This window comes from Convolutriloba macropyga, chromosome 2 (genome assembly GCF_964194025.1).
Source record: "Convolutriloba macropyga chromosome 2, txConMacr16.3, whole genome shotgun sequence".
NCBI classification, from domain to species: domain Eukaryota; kingdom Metazoa; phylum Xenacoelomorpha; order Acoela; family Convolutidae; genus Convolutriloba; species Convolutriloba macropyga.
In genome coordinates this window covers 41,818,587-41,837,735 of record NC_134469.1, presented here as the reverse complement: position 1 = coordinate 41,837,735, position 19,149 = coordinate 41,818,587, and the positions used below count along the sequence as shown (strand labels likewise).

Below are 19,149 nucleotides of genomic sequence, written 5' to 3'. Positions count from 1 at the left end.
CCCCACAGGTTGGTTGCCTTCCCAACCCCACGCTCTTTCTTTGCTTTCCAGTTTTGGGGTTTTATCCGCCCCAAACTCCCCGGTCTCTTTTCTTCCATACCACTCACGCTATCTTTGCTTTTCGTCTACTACCCAGCTTGATTACTATCTCAACCTTTCTGCATTTCCCTTTTAGGTGTGGAGCTATTGGTAAAAGCTCTTACAGGCAGATTGCAAGTATCCAGCAACAGAGTTACCGGTAATTAGAACTTAGGTATAAGTAGGTACAAGTTGCAGCAGTTAGGTAGCAGGTATTAGGTAGGTAAAATTCGGGAGCTTCTAGGTAGGTAAGTTTGATATAAGTTTGCAGGTAGGTATAAGAAGGTAAAAATTGCAGCAGGTAGGTAGCAGGTATTAAGTAGGTAAAATTTGGGAGCTTCTAGGTAGGTAAATTTGGTATAAGTTTGCAGGTAGGTATAAGTAGGTAAAAATTGCAGCAGGTAGGTAGCAGGTATTAGGTAGGTAAAATTAGGGAGCTTCTAGGTAGGTAAGTTTGGTATAAGTTTGCAGGTAGGTAGCAAGTGTTAGTTAGTTGGATTATCAACAATCCTTAATTAGACTTAATTTGTATAAGTTTCAGCAGTTAGGTAGCAGGTAACAGGTAGGCATTTAACAGGTAGCTAACTGATATATGTAGAAAGACCCAGATAGCGCTGGTAAGTAGCCCTTTGAAAACATTTGTACAAGATAATTGTCAAGCAGTAAGTAATTTGAAGTTAAAATTGTTTTTGCTTATCTGGTGGGAGTTGCATAAACCAAAACCAAAAACTTTTCTCCAGCAAAGTAAAGAAAACAGTCTACGTTTTAGTCATGGTAGACACTCGGTCAACAGCTAACTCCGAGAGCGATCAGAGAGAAACAACTATCTTGGGAAATCTTCACCAATGTTCCAGTGCTCCAACAGAGAGCCTCTCTGAAGAAAAGCCAGAAACACTTCAAGAACAGAAGATGCTCGAATCTTCCAAAATGATAATAACGGACGATATACATTATCACCTTGACTACCTAAACTCCTCGATTGATGAATCAGAAGATGTTGACATACTACAGGAAACAGTTGAAGAGATAAAAGAGAAGCAGCGAAAACTTGAAACCGTAGTGTCTCAATTAATAATCCTGATTGATCCATCAGAACAGAGCAATTGTTCTCGCGAACATAGTCGTCTTAAGATAGAAGTTAAAAAGTGTATCGATAATTTCAAAAAATACGTCAAGGGGAAGTCACACATAAATACTGGAGAGGACTTCAGTCTCAGTGCTGGTGCCATCAAAAGACCGAATTGTCCGCCGGACAGCTCTAATTTCCAATTATCTAACCCAGTTCAACCTGGTATCGATATCAGCAATCAGGAGCAATATGCAGTTAGTTCATCAGCGCCCGCTGTGAACAGCAATGTTAGTTTTTCTGCACCCAGCAGCTTACTATTTGATGCTAACGCCGCTCCATCGTCATTGCTTAACGCACATTCCTTCAATTGGCCCACTCAGAGTATTTTTCCTGAAACAAATCGTAACGCATCAAGCAATAACTTCGATCATCGAGGACTTCTAAACGCGGAAAGTGCAAACCAGTGTTCAACCAGCTCAATGTCAGTGTGCTTCCAAAAATCTGTCCCGAAACTGCACGCAGAAACCTTCAACGGCGATCCAATGAAGTGGATAAAATGGTATAGCATTTTCAAAGCAACTATCAACCAGTCACCCATGTCTTCAGCTGAAAAAATGATCCATTTGCAATCAATGCTCACAGGTGAAGCTAAAGCTTTAGTTGATGGCTACGGTTGCAACGGTGATTTATACGCAGCAGCTCTATCAAGACTGCAAGAACATTTTGGCAATTCAAAGAGGATTGTCAATGCTTTTCTTGACAAATTGTCAAACTTTAGAAACCCAAACTTATCAAATCCAGAAAGTTATACACAGTACTCCTCATTTCTTCTAACGCTCGTCGACACCTTTCAACAACTCGGTTTTATTCATGATCTTCACTCTACAATCAACATGAACATAGCATTAGCAAAATTACCAAATCCAGTCAGACTCGAATGGAACCGTTACCTCCAAGAAAAAACCATGACACAGCCATCTTTAAACGCGCTTGCTGAGTGGCTCCTAAACTATGCGAAAGCATGCCGAGATTTACCGACAAACTCAAATTTCCCATCTTCTCAAAACATTGGTGTTCATAAAATGGCTTGGAAAACGTCGCACTCTACTAGAATTAATGAAAATCCGAACCCAAAGCATCAATTTCTGAGTAACAGGGAACAAGGGCAAATTCAGTCTAAGACGAAAGAAAGCGTTAGTTGTCCGAACAATGACAATTGCCAATACCTCTACAAATGCATACATTTCCAAGCACTGAGTCCCCTGAAACGGAAAGATCATGTAATGAAACAAAAGCTTTGTTTCAATTGTTTTGGACATCATCATGTAGATCAATGCAATTCAAAAAATGTCTGCCGCTCAAAAGGCTGCGGCAAAAGACATAACACACTTCTGCACGATAGTTTTATGAACAAAAGCAACTCAAACGTTAAACCAGTGCAATTTGTTGGCACAGGCCAGGTAGCTTTTGTGGCAGTTCAATTGATAAATGGAAACCAGTCTGTGAAAACATACGCATACCTAGACAACGGTAGCTGTCAAAGTCTACTTCTGAAATCAACAGCAAAAGAACTTGGTCTTAACCTCGAAAAAACAGGTAAAATGCCTATAAGTGGGTATCACACGACTAAGGAAATTGATTGCTCTAAAGTTTGCTTTGACATAAAGCCAATAGATAGCTCCATCGAGCCTGTCAGGCTTAATGATGTTATGGCAGTACCGGATTTGAACATGTCTGCATTGAACGTAGCTCAACTAAACGCTTTGTGCCAAAATTATGATCATCTCAGTCATATAAATTTTCCTGAACTTGAACGGAACAATGTCTCAATTATCATAGGCATTGACAACTTAGACTTGATTCACTATAAACAAATTATAAAAGGTCCAAAAAACGCCCCACGGGGAGTTGAAACTCCATTAGGCTGGACGTGTGCCGGTAAAACGAATTTAGTTCTCAATGAGTCTACACAAGTACAGTATACTCAGGTGCAAAACTGCCCTAATATGGACGACTCTCTTTTCAAATTAGTCCAAGATTGGATGAAAGTGGAAAATTTGGGCATTGCATCGCCCCGAAAAGCTTTGTCGGAAAACGATAAAAGAGCGATTGAAATTTTAGAGTCCACGACCAAAATTGTTGACGGTCATTATCAAATAGGTCTCCTCTGGAAGCAAGGTGCATTTCTTCCAAACAACAGATGGTTAGCATTAAAACAACTTGACCAATTAGATCAAAAGCTTTCAAAAAATCCGATATTAAAGGAAAAGTACCAGGCTACTCTGGACGCAGACTTGGAAAAAGGATACGTTGTTAAAGTTCATGATTCCGAATCTCTAACAGATAATGTCTCCTTTTTGCCTCATCACCCAGTGACCAATGAAAATAAACCTGGTAAGGTTCGTAGAGTTGCAAATGCCTCCAGCATTTTCCAGGGTCAGTCCCTCAACTCTAATTTACTGAAAGGGCCAGATTTGCTCAGCAATTTAACTGGTGTCATTATGAGGTTTCGTGAGAATCGAATTGCGCTGTGCGCAGACATAGAACAAATGTTCATGCAGGTGAAAGTTGACCCTAAAGACCGACCCTACTTACGCTTCCTCTGGAAGAACAATGGACGCATTGAAACCTATGAATACACCAGTCATATATTTGGTGCTACAGATTCACCCTGCATAGCGTCCTACGCGCTCAGAAGATCTGCTCAGGACAATGCAAAAACTTATCCAAGTGTTCAAAAGGTCATAGAGCGGAACATTTACATGGATGATTTGTATGTTGCCGTATCGAGTCCAAATGAAGCTTCAAACGTTGTCCATGAGACTCGAAAGGTTCTTGCTACTGGTGGCTTCAATCTGACAAAGTGGAATTCAAATAGTCAACAAGTTCTTGACCTGCTGAATCCGGATATCCGACTTAATCCAGAAACATCCGCACCACAAAGTCAAAAGGTTCTTGGTTTGCCCTGGTTTCCAGAAGCCGATACATTTGTTATAGAGCAAAAATTGTTCCATAAGATCAAACTTGATGAAAAAACGAGTCAGCGTAAATTACTTCGTTTTGTTGCTTCCATCTTTGATCCCTTAGGAATTATCGCCCCCTTTACAATAAGGTTCCGCAAAGTTCTCCAAGCAGCATGGAACCACGGTCCAAAATGGGACAAGCCATTACAACTCGATGAGAATTCTGATTTCGAGAATCTGAAAAAAGAACTTTCGTCTTTCAAGGATGTACATCTTCCTCGCAAACTGTTAAACGAGATACCGATTTCATCGATTGAACTACACACGTTCACAGATGCATCCGAGTTAGCATTATCAGCAGTCAGTTATCTACGAATTGAACACATTGACGAATCCGTCTCAGTCGCATTTGTGATCGGTAAAGCAAGAGTTGCGCCAATAAAACGGATGACGATTCCTAATTTGGAACTACAGGCTGCGGTATATGGTGCTCAACTAGCGCAATTTGTCAGAGATGAGATGGATATTGAAATCCATAAACAAGTTTTTTGGTCTGATAGCACGACCGTTTTGTATTGGCTACGGACTCCTGAGATTCGCCATCGAATCTTCATTGCTAACAGACTAGCCAAAATTTTAGACGTTTCCTCCGCCCAAGATTGGTTCTACATTTCGTCTACCAGAAATCCCGCTGACGATGGTACCCGAGGCTACAACGTTCACCAAATGAATGTCAACTCACGTTGGCTATTAGGTCCATCCTTCTTGTGTCAAAATAAAAACACGTGGCCGAAACAAGATTTACTCTCTGCTCAACATGTCAAAATTATAATGGCAGATCCAAGAAAAGAACTCAAATGCCAAATTGACATATCGCGTTTCAGCAACTGGAATCGTTTACTTAGAGTTGCAGCGCTTTGCTTTTTGTTTGCAGATAAATGCCGGAAAAAGGAATCCAAGTTGTTACTAGCACATTATACAAAAGCTTACAATTACTTGATAAAAAGTGCCCAAAATCAAGATTTTAAAGTGGAAATTTCGAACTTAAGAAAAGGTATTGCAGTATCATCTACCAGTAGAATTGTCTCTTTATCACCATACGTCGATCATAACCAGCACTTGCGTGCTCGAGGACGATTGTCTAAAGCATTGAGACTAGAAACTGCGCGCTTCCCGTTGATCCTAGATGGAAATAATCAGAGTGTTAGACTACTGATAAAACATTTTCACCAAACAAACATGCATTGTGGCACAGAACAAACTAGAAGTTTATTAATGGAACTCTATTGGATTCTTAGGTGCAGGGCGGTAGTCAAACAAACAGTTAGACAATGTATTCCATGCAGACGTATGATCCAAGAAGTAGCTGCCCCCCAAATGGCTGACCTCCCAGAGTTCAGACTACCAAGAGAAAATCATCACGTTTTCCAAACCACAGGCTTAGACTTCGTAGGACCCTTTCCAGTTAAGGAACATGGAAGAAACAGGACTAGATACATACTCCTTTTCACGTGCTTAGTAGTACGCGCTGTCCATCTAGAAGTTGCCGTTGACTTGACAACAGATTCAACAATCAATTGCATCCGTCGCTTTATAAGCCGTAGAGGAAAACCAAAAAAGTTCTTTTCCGATTGTGGAAAATCTTTTGTTGGATCAAATAACTCTTTGCAATCCAGTATTGCAAGCCTTAGAAATTCCCAAGACTTTGCAAGTCACTTGCATCTGATGCAGGTCGAAATTGAGTGGGTGTTTAACCCTCCTGCGGCTCCACACTTCGGTGGAAGTTGGGAACGCCTAGTGCAGATATTCAAGTTATCTCTGTACAAAGTAATTGGGTCAAGAACCCTTTCAGATGATATTTTGTGGACACTGGTATGTGAGATTGAATCCAATATGAACTCTAGACCTCTAACTAATGTCCCGAGTGAAATTAACGATCCTCTGCCTCTCACGCCTAACCACTTTTTACTCGGAAGAGCGTCACTTAACTACCCTCCTGGTCTCTTCGAATCGCAAAAAGTCACCGTGTCCAGGTCATGGAAATCTGCTCAAGAACTAGCCTCGCACTTTTGGAATAGATTTCTTCGCGAATACATCCCTAATCAACAGACAAGGTCGAAGTGGAACAAAACTTCTGAAAACCTCAAGGTAAATGATTTGGTTTGGCTACTTGAAGACTTCACGCCACGAGGTCTCTGGCCTCTTGCAAAAGTTATAGAAATTTACCCCGGTTCAGATGGTGTAGTACGCTCCGTGAAACTGAGAACTCCACATGGTGAGAAAGTAAGACCAGTCATCAAGCTAAGCAAAGTCTTAATAAACAAATGAGTTATTTTGTGTTCTCGTTCTCACGAGCAGATGTATACTTTAGTTTTCATTAGGAAAAGGTATAGAATTGTAAGTCAAGTCGTCTCCAAAATTTGATGCAACAAGTTACATCATTGCAAAGTTTCACATCAAATGTCTAATTTTTGCGATCATTAGTCAAGCATTGTTACCATATTTGCAGTCCTTTTGCGTGTCAAACTTTTTTTGGGATTTTCTTTTGCTCAATTTAGTTTGTCCCCCTTTCAGTCGCTCATAACTGTCTCCCCTTTCAGTTCCTCCCAAACTTCCTTTTCCAATTATTATATTTGCGATCGATTATCTTATCTTGTCTTATCTTGCTGATTTTACACCGATATCATACAGTACAGCAACAGTTCCTGATCCTACAGTTGGGGCCGAGGATGTCACTGACATGACTTCTTTTTGTCGAAAACGAACGGAAGTGACTTTCGACAAGAGCCTCACAACACAAAATACAATCATGCAAAACACTCGCAATCAAAGGAAACTAATTTATTTAATCTAAATCAAAATAACAAACAACATTTTTAATAGCACTTTCGAACGATAACCCCCACCCAAATTAAGATGTTTTGATAACAGGGGATGCTTTGGCAGTTGCTTGCTCAGCGATAACGGGTTCGAATCGTGCTAACTCTGAAGGGGGTTTTATTATATATCTTTGGCCAGTTCTAAGCCTGACTCATTCTACATTGCAGTTTAGTCAAACATTGGTCTTCTCAGCATCTTTTGCTCTAAATAGAAGCAGCTTTTGCTTATTTATCAGAGGTTCTTTGTGTTGATATGTTGCCTAATTGTGTATTGGGTAGATGGCCAATTGGTGCTTCAAAATGTGTAATTCGTGCAGTTGCGTTCGGGTTTGGTTTGGTGTTTTCTAGTTTTTCTAGTGTTTTAGTGCCCAGTGTTTTTGTTGACTACGCTTCGTTCTAACATTTTTTGTCGCTATGGCTGCTTGCTGGGGCGAGATTTAGTTTCGATATTATTTTTCCAGACCGTTTCAAGTTTTTGTTTATTTTATTGCTTGTGCTTAGTTACATCGTTAAGTTATTGCGGATGCCAGGGATTTTTATGTAGGTTTCTATTAACGATGTTGCAGTTTCTGATTTGCAATTGTTGTATAATTCTGCGTTTGGATGTCGTGATTATATATCTAAGGAAACGAAACTAATGTATATGGTTCTTTGTTATTATGTGGTATGGGCCCAGCAAAGTCCAATTGCACTTCTGCATTGGATTCTAGTAATTTTGCTAAATTAGTATTTGTCTTTATTGTCTTAGGGGTTTAAAATACAAAGCTTTTTTTGTCCGGGGTTTGCATTTCTGCGCTGAAGCAATTATGGCACGATGGATTTTGGTACGAAAAAAAACAATTCAGCTATGCACAGTATCCCTGATTATCGTTGCTGGGTTCTGTGAATTGAATTAAGCATTAAGAGCTTGAATTGGGTGCTATAATACAACTTCCAATCATAAAGAACACAGCCATATTGTTGACTGAAAGGTCATTCCATGATGTATATCGCTATATCGAAAACTGTTTTTATGTTTCCCAAATTAAAGTTTCAAATTATTTTTAATGATCCAAATGCCGAGATCAAAGTAAAAGGCCTCTTTAATGAATGGTTTGACGAGTATTTAGTGGATGTTACGGATTTAAACTGGGGAACTTTCTGGAGTAAAATAATTGGACGGATTTTGGCATATGTTGGGATCGAAGAGAGAGATACAATCGGTTATTGTTCCTGATGGTTGTTGTTTTGGGGGTAGTTGATATTGGATATTGGTTCAGGTTATTTTGTGCTATAACAGTTATGTTTAGTGACCTGAATCTTTTTGATTGGGGAATGTCAAAGGTGTCTTTTGGGGTTGATTCTAGTGCAAAGGAAACTTTTAATTAAACTGTATGAGGACTATCATGCGGGCTTTTCTTAGGTAGCGGCAACTGAATTTGAGCGGAGAGTTGTCTAAAAGCGCATGTTTTAATCTTGCTATTCTGTATTGCGTGTAATACGTCATTTGGCTGGAATGTTTTGTCTGCAATGTAATGAGATGTTTTTGTGCGCGTTGACAAATGGATTTGAATGCATCTATTATATTAGTTATAAATGTGGGATCCTTTGCTGTTGGTTTAAGTGCTGGTGAGGTTGGAAGTCCGCTGAAGCAATCTGTCAAAAACATATCTTGGCCTGCTTAACCATATCCAGCCATCTAGTGAGGTAATTTTGGTAAGTTTTGCTGCCTATGTTTTTAGGGCTAACAGCAGTGCCTGTTGGTCCGTTTGGACACTGAACTTGGATCCGCATTGGTAGTACATATAATTTTCTGATGAAGTCACCACATACAGTAGTTCTAGACTATTATTTTTTTTTACAATTCAAAGAATTTGAATTGTATTGGGGCGCTGTCTTTTTTTTTAAGATCTGTTCACACATTTTCATGATTTTTGAAGTCAAATTGGAGTAGTGATTTTGGTCACGCCGAAACAGGAAATGGAGCGAAAAAGCGAGTGGTTTTGCGGCGTGAAATTTTTTCGCTCCAATTTTAAAGTAGAGTGAGAATACGGTGTTTGAACAAAAATTCGCTTTATCGGTAGTGGTTTTTTGTTCACATGCGGCAATTTCACTTTGATTTTTACTGTTTTTTCGATTTTTTGGATCGGATTTTTTTCTAAATGGTTTTTCCAATCCATTCATAGTCCGTTCTTGGTCTAGTTTTCTGTTTAGTCAATAAAAATTCTTTGAATTGTACGTCAGGACTTGTCCTGCTATGTTTGTTCATTTGTGCTGAGAATTCTGTTGGCAGAGGCTGTTGATGCCAATTGTTGTTTTGAAATTGTTCCAGGCAGAACTCGAATCCTGTATTAAATGCGCCAAAGCGGATACGTGTTTGAACCGCTGTGCTAAAGTCTTTACTTCCCATGATGTTTTTGATAGCTTGTTTTGTTTTTTTTTCGAAAAAAAATATTGTGTTCGGTGGTCCATTGGAGATCGCTACTCTTTTTTTGTTCTAAGTGGATAATGTTGGGCGAGAGGTGCTGATAAGTGTGGTTAGTTTGGAAACGGTTTTATTAGGTGGTGCTTAACTGTTTGGTAGTCGTCCATTTGGACTAAAGTATCGGTTTTTTTATATTCGTTTTTTTTTCAGTTGATCTGATACCACGGAATATTAGCTCAGTTCTCCCGGGCTTGCATTTAGTGAGGTTAATGCATAAATTTGCGTTGTCTAGTATTATCAATATTTTTTCTTGTTCTTGTTTCTTTAATGTTTTTTATGATTTTTATGATGTCAACTAAGAAGGCATGTGATGATTTTATGTTAAACAATGTGAAGTCCATGGTTTTTTCGAATTTTGTGGACGTATCTGTGGGTCTATCTAATCTCTTTAAGAAACTATTTGTGCCAGTTGCTTTAACCCCAATTGGTTGGAATTGCAATATTTATTTTTGTGTGACCTTTTGTAGCGGTTGTTGGCTATATGAATAACTTAGATCTGTTTTGGAGAAGTAAGTTTCATCTTTCTTACGATAGAGTTGACTAATTTTACAATCCAAGTTGTCCATCAATTGATCAATGCGTTGCATTTGGATTTTATTTTTGTGGATTGCTTCGTTTACATTTTTGAAGTCGAGATCTATTATTGTAGTGTTGTCGTGTTTCACTGTGATGACGACTGGACTTAAGAAAGACCCGTTTGAACATTTGTCCAGTTTGATTATTTGTTTATCGTCAATTATTTGATTACCTTTTCGACTTTTTCTATGAGGTGGAGCGGTATTCTTAGTTTTTTTTACGTTGTGATGACCAAAAGAGTTGTTTGAATGTCGCTATTGCAATTTGATTTTGTGATTTTTTGATTGACCTGACCTTTGTGAAACTTCTGGTTGGTGGTTTTAGGTTTATGTAGAGTTGTTGTAGCACGTCTGTCCCTTGGAGGTTCACAACAGTATTTCGCTTTTCGGTGCTACTGAGTTTCCTGATTTCCAATCCAGTTGAATTGTGTAATGTATGTTGACTTTTGAATTCTTAAAACATCGGTAGTCTTTTTTAATTGTAGTCTTTCTATTTCCTGACCTACTTTTTCGATCAATGTTTTTGGTGTAGTGTTAGAGTTCGTGGACTTCCTGTGTTGACAAGCCAGTTTTCTCTTAATCTTTAGGTTGTAATTTGTATCCACAATTCTCCTCAGGCTTCTTTTTTAGGGCTTATGCTTCTGTGGGTTTACAGTTGAGTGTGAATGAAGTTTAAAGAATGCCAGTCGTTGAGAAATTCCCTAATGTAGCATGTGCTCTATGGGGTTATTGTTTCCGGTTCTTGATCTGTGTCCTTGTTTGTGTTGTTGTCTTTTTATGCAGCTACTGTATTTATGTCATTGACCCTTCTGGCGCTTTTTGTTTATTCTTTCACGTAAAATTTAGATTGTTGGTCCTTGTGGATCTTTTGTTGTGGTATGGATCTTTGTTTTTGATTGTTTGGCAGATTGGATCTTTTCAACAATTGCCCCCCCCCCTTTTGCAAAAGGGGGGGCCTATTCTTGAATAGAATTTAAGCGAGCGATTTATTAACCAATCAGAGACGACTAAACTTTTCTTGTATGCTCATACTGTGTTAAATTGGATAGAATAAAATGCGCCATGCTAGTGCAATTAGCCGAATTGGAATACAAAGCGAAAAGAATTTCCGACTGGCGGGTCGGTGGGCGCGCTTCGCCGCGATAACCGACCCGCGATTTCCGGATTACATCCCACAGCGCATGAGAGGCATGGCCGTGAACAGCGGTCCGCAATTGCGCTTAAACTGATATTCGGCTATCTAAACTTTAGGCCAACTAATATTGTGGTAAAGTATAGCACAAAAGGGGAGGCGATTCTCTACTAGGTACCAAAGGGGGGGGGGGGCAATTGTTGAAAAGATCCGGCAGATTTTTTGCAAATCCGTTTGTCTTTTCTTCTATCACTTTGGCGTATTTCCACCGTTGTTTCTTTTTCTGTTGATGATTGAGACAGCGACTCATTGGAGTAATCTACTTCCGCGCCAGTTGGATTTTCTCTAAATAATTTGTCTACTTGGATGCTTTATATTGCAATTGCGGCAAGTTTTGCTTTTGATATTCACTTTCCCACGTGATAGATGGTTGAAATTCTTTATATAAAAAAATTGTCAGTTCAATCTTAGATTGTGCCATTGCTGACTGCGCCATGTTGCCAGTGATAATAGGATAATAGGCTTTTAAAGGAGCAGTTGTAAAACACTCAATTCAAAAGCTATCTAATTGTTCTCTTTTGCATTCATCCGCTGGCAAACAGCAACGTTAATTAGCTCAGCCATATCAGCTTAAACAGCGGATCAAACAGTATCAGTCTGAGTAGTGTTCACAACACCAAGCATCCCTCACTAGGTAACCTGAAAAGTTTTAACTCAAGAGAATTCAATAGGACCCTGTGTGAACATTTATTTATTTTATTATAAATTAAACTTGGTTGCTAAATAGTATACTCAGTTACCACAACTTTCATAGATAGAAAGACCCTGCTCATGACGAATGCCGTACTTGCTCCAATTAAAACAGAAGGTACAGTTATCTGAGCCCTAATAGATGATGCAGCACTTGATACCTAAAGTATCTTCTTTGTAGTAAGCGCGATCATCTTCGACAGTTCACCACATCATGCAGAGCTGTGTTTTCGTAACACTTCATCACAATTCTGCTCATTGTTATGCAAAGTTTAAAAACTAAACAGGCACCATCAGAGACCAATTGGGCCGTAGACCTGAGACGCATGACTTTGTATCAAGCGGATAAATCATTTTTTGATTGTGCTGCCAGTGCCCCGAATAACAATTATGGCATTGTAAAATTGTGGTCCCAAATCCAAAGCACATATCACGATCATGTCGGAACAATAACTCTGGGTTCAGAGGATTGAGGAGAAAAATCAATTCCGTCAGTCCGATTTGTTTTCGGACTTAGTAAGCTTGAATCCACTTGGATTGAGAATGAATGTGTACAAGTTCCTTCGACCTGTTGGAGGACATTTACATGCATATGCACATGGATTAGGTTTTGCTGCAGAATTGGGCAGGAAACATTGACTCTTTTGAGGAGGAACCGTGAAAATTTGCTGTTCGATTGATTATTTTTTTAGTTTTTATGGTGTTTTCGGTTTTCAAATTATCTGTACCCAAAATGTTTGGTACCACTCACGTTCTGAGCGGCTTTTTGTCTGATGGTCATCCTGAACACTTACAACGTAACATTTATCCGAGTCCCCGTTGGTGATTTTCATGAGGTTTCCCTGTAGCTGAGAAGTAAAAGAGTCTACCGTTTCAGAATTTCAATTTATTCATAATCCAAATCGATATAAAGCGCAAATTGGTCAAATCAACGTATAAGATAGCAACAACGTTTAAACAATGTGTAAGCATTAAGACGTACAAAGCAACAAGTGGAATTTAGACGGCAAGATTTTTTGTTGTTCAATCAACAGGTTTTTTCGTCTGATGTCATTGATGTCAAAATCAGTTCGTATTCAATCGACAATTGTCTAGAAAACCTAAAAATATTAAGCCGAAAACCAGCTTAATCGATACATATAGTGGTTATTTTTATTTAAAATTAGGTTAAATGAACTTTTTGGGAACTTTCTACGTATATTAGAACGTATTTTATTAATTTAGAACGTACGCATTTGAATTTCTGTACGCATTTGAATACTCGATTTTTATTGGCTAATAATTCGTCCATTTACTACGTAACATCCTCCGGCCCGGAAGAAGATGCTGGGAAAACTGGTACAAGTATTACAAGCGGACGAACGAGTGAACCGGTCGACGTACGTAAAACGGCGGAGCGCGCGACGCTATCGGAGCCGTAACGGAGTTCCACAATCCGAGCGGTTGGGTAGTAACCCCTAGGGTTGGTTTCCTCAACTATCCAAACCAAGTCACCGGTCTTAAGGTGTTGCTCGGCAGGCGCCTGCCACTTAGAGCGTCGGTTCAGCGTCGGTACGTACTCTCTGATCCAACGGGACCAGATCGCATTAGCGTATGACTGCGCACGGGCGTAGCGTTTACGATGGTCAAGCTCATTATTGCCGACCACAGACGGAATACCGGTAGAGTATTCTCCTAAAAGAAAGTGGTTGGGTGTTAAAGCGTTCAAATCGCACGGATCGGCGCTTACGGATGTTAAAGGACGCGAATTGAGAGCATTCTCCACGAGACAAAATGTAGTATGCAGTACCTCATCCGTGAGGCGACGCGTGCCAAGAATAGTATACAACACGCGTTTGAAGCTGCGTACCAGCCTCTCCCAGATACCACCTTGATGTGGTGCGCTGGGTGGATTGAACCTCAACTTAATACCTTTGTGGGCGAGCTCAGCTGCAATGTTGACAACGTTCCACTTTTCAATACTTTCTCGAAGTTCTTTCTCCGCTCCAATAAAGTTAGTGCCATTGTCCGACCAAATCATGACAGGTGTACCCCTACGTGACACAAACCGCTCAACTCCCATAACACAAGAACTGGTGTCCATGGATGTAACTATCTCGACGTGGACAGCGCGAGTAGTGAGACAGGTGAAGAGGAAGCCCCACCTTTTCTCAGTAGTACGGCGGACCCTAACATAGAGTCAACGCCAGTGTTCGTGAAGGGAGGAGACTGGTAAGCAAGTCTCTCCTTAGGTAAGTCAGACATGATTGGTTGCAGAGTTATAGCTTTGAATTCTCGGCTCCTCAGGCAGTGTGCTTTGATGGAACGCAAGGATGATCTTAGTTTCAGTACTGTGTAGTGTTCCTGCACAATTGATCTTAGGTATTCAACGCCCTGATTATAATGCTTTACGTGCGTGTGTTCAAGGAACAGTTTTACAAACGGATGACGTGCATCTAAGATGATTGGGTACTTTATGTTAAACCCAAATTCCATTAACCGCTTGATGCGGCCCGAGGAACGGATTAGCCCCTTTGGACTAATAAACGGTGAAAGTGGAGCAATTCGGCTACTCCGTTTAACGAATTTATTGTCAAGAAGATCTTTTCTTTCGGCTTCAAAAGACTCTCCTTGCACCAAATACTGTAGATGACGCTCGGCTTTGTCAAGCTCAGTAGGGTCGGTAATGCTACCATCGGGGTTACGGTAGCCGGCATGTTTCGGCAAAATCCGGAGAACGTATGCGGCAATGCGCAAGTACTTTTAATAAGAACTAAACTTATCAAATGGGAATAACGACGGAACGGGAGTTGTCTGTTTTTTTAACAGATCTAGAGAGAGAAACAGTGTCTTCTATAATGACTGCTTGGTTGACGCCAAGTTTGATGTTATTAATGACGTCTTTGTTCGGCACGAAAGGGAAACTTGAGTTAGTTAAGAAATGTGGACCATTGACCCAACTGCTTAGTTGCCAAACCTCAGCGGACATTCCACGCGTGCCAGCGTCAGCTGGATTATCCTTAGTTGCGACGGGGTTCAATTGGTCAACGCTGGTATACTCCAAAATTTCACAAACGCGGTTTGCTACAAAGATTGATTGCTTTTCATTAGAGTTAATCCATCGGAGCACGGTCGTGCTATCTGTCCACATGAATACTCGGTTAACAGTTACGATAAGTGCTTGTGTAATTTCTCTTTTCAGTCGAGCGGCAAGTAGAGCTGCTTGTAATTCGAGTTTTGGGACTTTCATTGGCGCCACGCGCACTTTCCCCAAAACAAACGCAAGCTCTGTTTTTTCTTGGCCCGTAGGTGTTTTTACTCGGGCTCGCAAGAATGCGACCGCACTGAAAGTATCCTGCGAACTGTCACCGAACATATGCAACTCTATATTATCAAAGGGTCCACTAAAGTAACTTCGGGGAATTTTGATGTTTTCAAGCTTTGTTAAGTCCGCACTCCAAACCAAAAATCTTTGAACGATGTCCTGTGGGAGCTCGTCATCCCATTGTTGTCTTGTGACACGCTGACACGCCAGATATCTTTTAAGAGCAGTCGCGCACCGACGGTAAACGGTGCGGCAAGACCAATGGGTTCAAAGGTTTTCGAGACAAGACTTAGGACCAAGCGTTGCGTGAGGGATTTGGTGATAGCTCAGCTTGTACCCCTACTCACAACTAAAGTGTCATTAGTGTGATCCCACTTTAACCCTAGCACATGTGATGAATCCTCCTGACATGAAACAATAACCTTGGGCTCAGTAGATTGAGAGGAACCATCAATTCGGTCAGCCAGATTTGTACATTGCTTACGAACTTTGTAAGCTTGAAACCACCGAGATGGAGAAGATGTACCAATTCCTTCGATCTATTGATGGCTTTCTCTGGAGACTCCACTGAGTCAAGATAATCGTCCGTGTAGAAGTTTTCAAGGACGGCTTTTGCAGCTTCGGGGTAAAACTTGACATTGTCTCTCGCAGTGCGTTGTAATGCATAGTTGGCGCATGTGGGCGAGTCTTTAGCCCCGAATATATGGCGCGTATAATGATACACTACAAAGTTAGTTGTAGGGTCGTCCCGCCACAGAAAGCGAATTGATGGTTGATCTGATGGTAACACACCAACCTGTAGAAACATTCCCTCGATGTCGGCGGAGACGGCATTTGGATGTTGTCGGAAGCGAAGAAGTACGTAAATAAGATTTTGGAGCAGATCAGGGCCAGTGAGCAAAGATTTATTCAGTGAGGCGCCATGAAATTTTGCTGCTCCATTGAGCACCCTACGCACCTTACCTGGTTTGTTCGGGTTTAAAACCGGATGGTGGGGTAGGTACCACTCTTTATCGGACCGGCTCTCAACCTTGTGAGAGTCCGGAACCTCAAATACATACCCCTTATTTAGGTCTTCCTTGATGGTACTAGTATACTTCTCTCCTAGGTCTTCATCCTTTGCCAAACGTTTTTCGAGCGATTTTAGTTGCACAAGGGAGGAGAAGTAATTATTTGGGAGCTGGATGTTGTCTGCTGCCCACAGCATTCCGACATCGTATCTCAGGCCATTGTGTATGGTGGTACTCTCAAGGATCTCGTGAGCCCTTGCGTCTGCTGCAGATCTGGAGTCGACCTTCTTGTTTGCCCCGAATGATTCAATGTAGTACCATGACTTTACTTGACTTGCTAACTCATTGTCATGTTCGATATTCACTTTAAAGCACGTTGAGGTTAAACAAGAACTTGATGGTAACGGACCACTTAAGATCCAACCTATGGGTAAGCGTATGGCAACGGGTGAACGCTTCTCATCGGCAGCGAAGTATTCTAACGGGCGGATGGCATGATAGACATCTTGTCCGAATATCATTTCAATGTCTTTATAGGAATATGTCACGGGATCAAGGACCGCTAAGTGTGGGAAAATCTCTTGCAGGGCCTGTACATTAATTATATCAGAGCCGACGTTCAGACTCTCTTTAACGAAAGGGTTGATGGTAAATGGTTCGAAATCTTGATGTTCTCTTGGTTTCACAGTAACTTCGACAATCCTATTGTCTACTACTTCTTCGGTATTGATACCCTTGACAGTTAGCTTTAGTTCTTTACCGTGCAAACCGAGTCTATCTGCGAGACTACCGGCCACCCAAAAGTTACTGCAGGCGGTATCACACAACACTAAAGCCTTGGTATCTAAACCGGACGAATTGACCAACTGCAATTCCGTTACCTGAAGGAGCCACTTAACATCAGTAACAGATGACACTGTTGTGGTCTTATTAGACGGCTGTTGACTAGTGGTTGCTTTACTTTGACCTGTGTTGCCAGAAGACTGGATAGTATTGGAATTTGTTGACTGTTGTGCTGGGAGAACCCTATCTGCTCCATGCAATAGTGTGTTATGCGAACTATTGCACCCCTCTGCTCGGCATTTTCTCGGTTGAGGGCACTGGCGGAATGTGTGCATATCGCGTAAGCACGAAAAGCAAAGTTTATTGTCCGCCACCAACTTAGCTCTCTGGGTTGGAGTCTTTTCCTAGAAAACTCGACACTCCCATAGCCGGTGGTTACCTTTGCAAACAATACAGCGAGAGTAAGTGTTTGTGGATGAAGGTGGCATTTGCTTCTTTGTTTCCCTTTGTTGTGAATTTGATGCAAACACTTTTGAGGTTGTTTTGGTCTTGGTTACTGAAGTGCTGTTATCTTCAGGCCTTGCCTTGGTTGCGCTTTGTTTCCTAAGATCATGGGCCTCAGCCTTTTCTTTGAGCCAATCGTTAAAATCAAGGAGGGTAGGCTTAACCCAGTGCTTCTTAACCGTAAAGAGCGACCATGACTCTCTCATGTTTGGTGGTAACTTCCGTACCGCTTGGTTAAGTAGGGAAGCGCTTTTCAAGTCAGCATCATATGATAGTGACTTGAAAACCCCAACGAGGCTGGATATGACTGCAGAATAGTTGATGATGTTATCACTATTGTGCATTTTAAGAGGCGGAAAATTGCTTAGTTTATCCAAGTGTGCACTTACGACTGCCTGTGGCTGGCCAAATTTACGTTCTAAAGTCCTAAGTGCATCCTTGTACATTAAACCACAGTAAGCAAACTCGGTGATTGCAATCTTTGCCTTACCGGTGACGAGGGTTTTGAGGTATGTCAATTTAACGTCATCAGTTAGCAATTGCGAGTCAATCGCGCTTTTGAATTGACTATAATACTCGTGCTGGGAGAACCCTATCTGCTCCATGCAATAGTGTGTTATGCGAACTATTGCACCCCTCTGCTCGGCATTTTCTCGGTTGAGGGCACTGGCGGAATGTGTGCATATCGCGTAAGCACGAAAAGCAAAGTTTATTGTCCGCCACCAACTTAGCTCTCTGGGTTGGAGTCTTTTCCTAGAAAACTCGACACTCCCATAGCCGGTGGTTACCTTTGCAAACAATACAGCGAGAGTAAGTGTTTGTGGATGAAGGTGGCATTTGCTTCTTTGTTTCCCTTTGTTGTGAATTTGATGCAAACACTTTTGAGGTTGTTTTGGTCTTGGTTACTGAAGTGCTGTTATCTTCAGGCCTTGCCTTGGTTGCGCTTTGTTTCCTAAGATCATGGGCCTCAGCCTTTTCTTTGAGCCAATCGTTAAAATCAAGGAGGGTAGGCTTAACCCAGTGCTTCTTAACCGTAAAGAGCGACCATGACTCTCTCATGTTTGGTGGTAACTTCCGTACCGCTTGGTTAAGTAGGGAAGCGCTTTTCAAGTCAGCATCATATGATAGTGACTTGAAAACCCCAACGAGGCTGGATATGACTGCAGAATAGTTGATGATGTTATCACTATTGTGCATTTTAAGAGGCGGAAAATTGCTTAGTTTATCCAAGTGTGCACTTACGACTGCCTGTGGCTGGCCAAATTTACGTTCTAAAGTCCTAAGTGCATCCTGGTACATTAAACCACAGTAAGCAAACTCGGTGATTGCAATCTTTGCCTTACCGGTGACGAGGGTTTTGAGGTATGTCAATTTAACGTCATCAGTTAGCAATTGCGAGTCAATCGCGCTTTTGAATTGACTATAATACTCGTGCCATTGTAATGGATCGCCATTATACTGAGCAAGTTTCCTTTTTGGCGAGGGGTCATTTTTCTTGCTGGTTATTGCATCAGCTAATTCCCTAATCATTGACGCATTGTCCGGTATCGGAGGGGCAAGTGCAGACACCTGCGGACCACTCCAACTCAGCGGAGTGGGCCCAACATAAGGGTATGTTGGCTGAAAAACCGGAGTGGC

The 19,149-nt window shown here is 41.1% G+C and overlaps 1 protein-coding gene across 1 annotated transcript; it reads left to right on the top strand.

Annotated features, from left to right (window-relative positions):
* Positions 1-849: 849 nt before the first annotated feature.
* On the top strand, positions 850-12,383 carry LOC142334905 (uncharacterized). The gene is made up of 4 exons (XM_075383234.1): positions 850-1,789; positions 2,603-5,313; positions 5,842-6,258; positions 12,198-12,383. Exons 1-4 carry the CDS (start codon positions 850-852, stop codon positions 12,381-12,383), a joined length of 4,254 nt encoding a protein of 1,417 aa, XP_075239349.1.
* Positions 12,384-19,149: the final 6,766 nt, after the last annotated feature.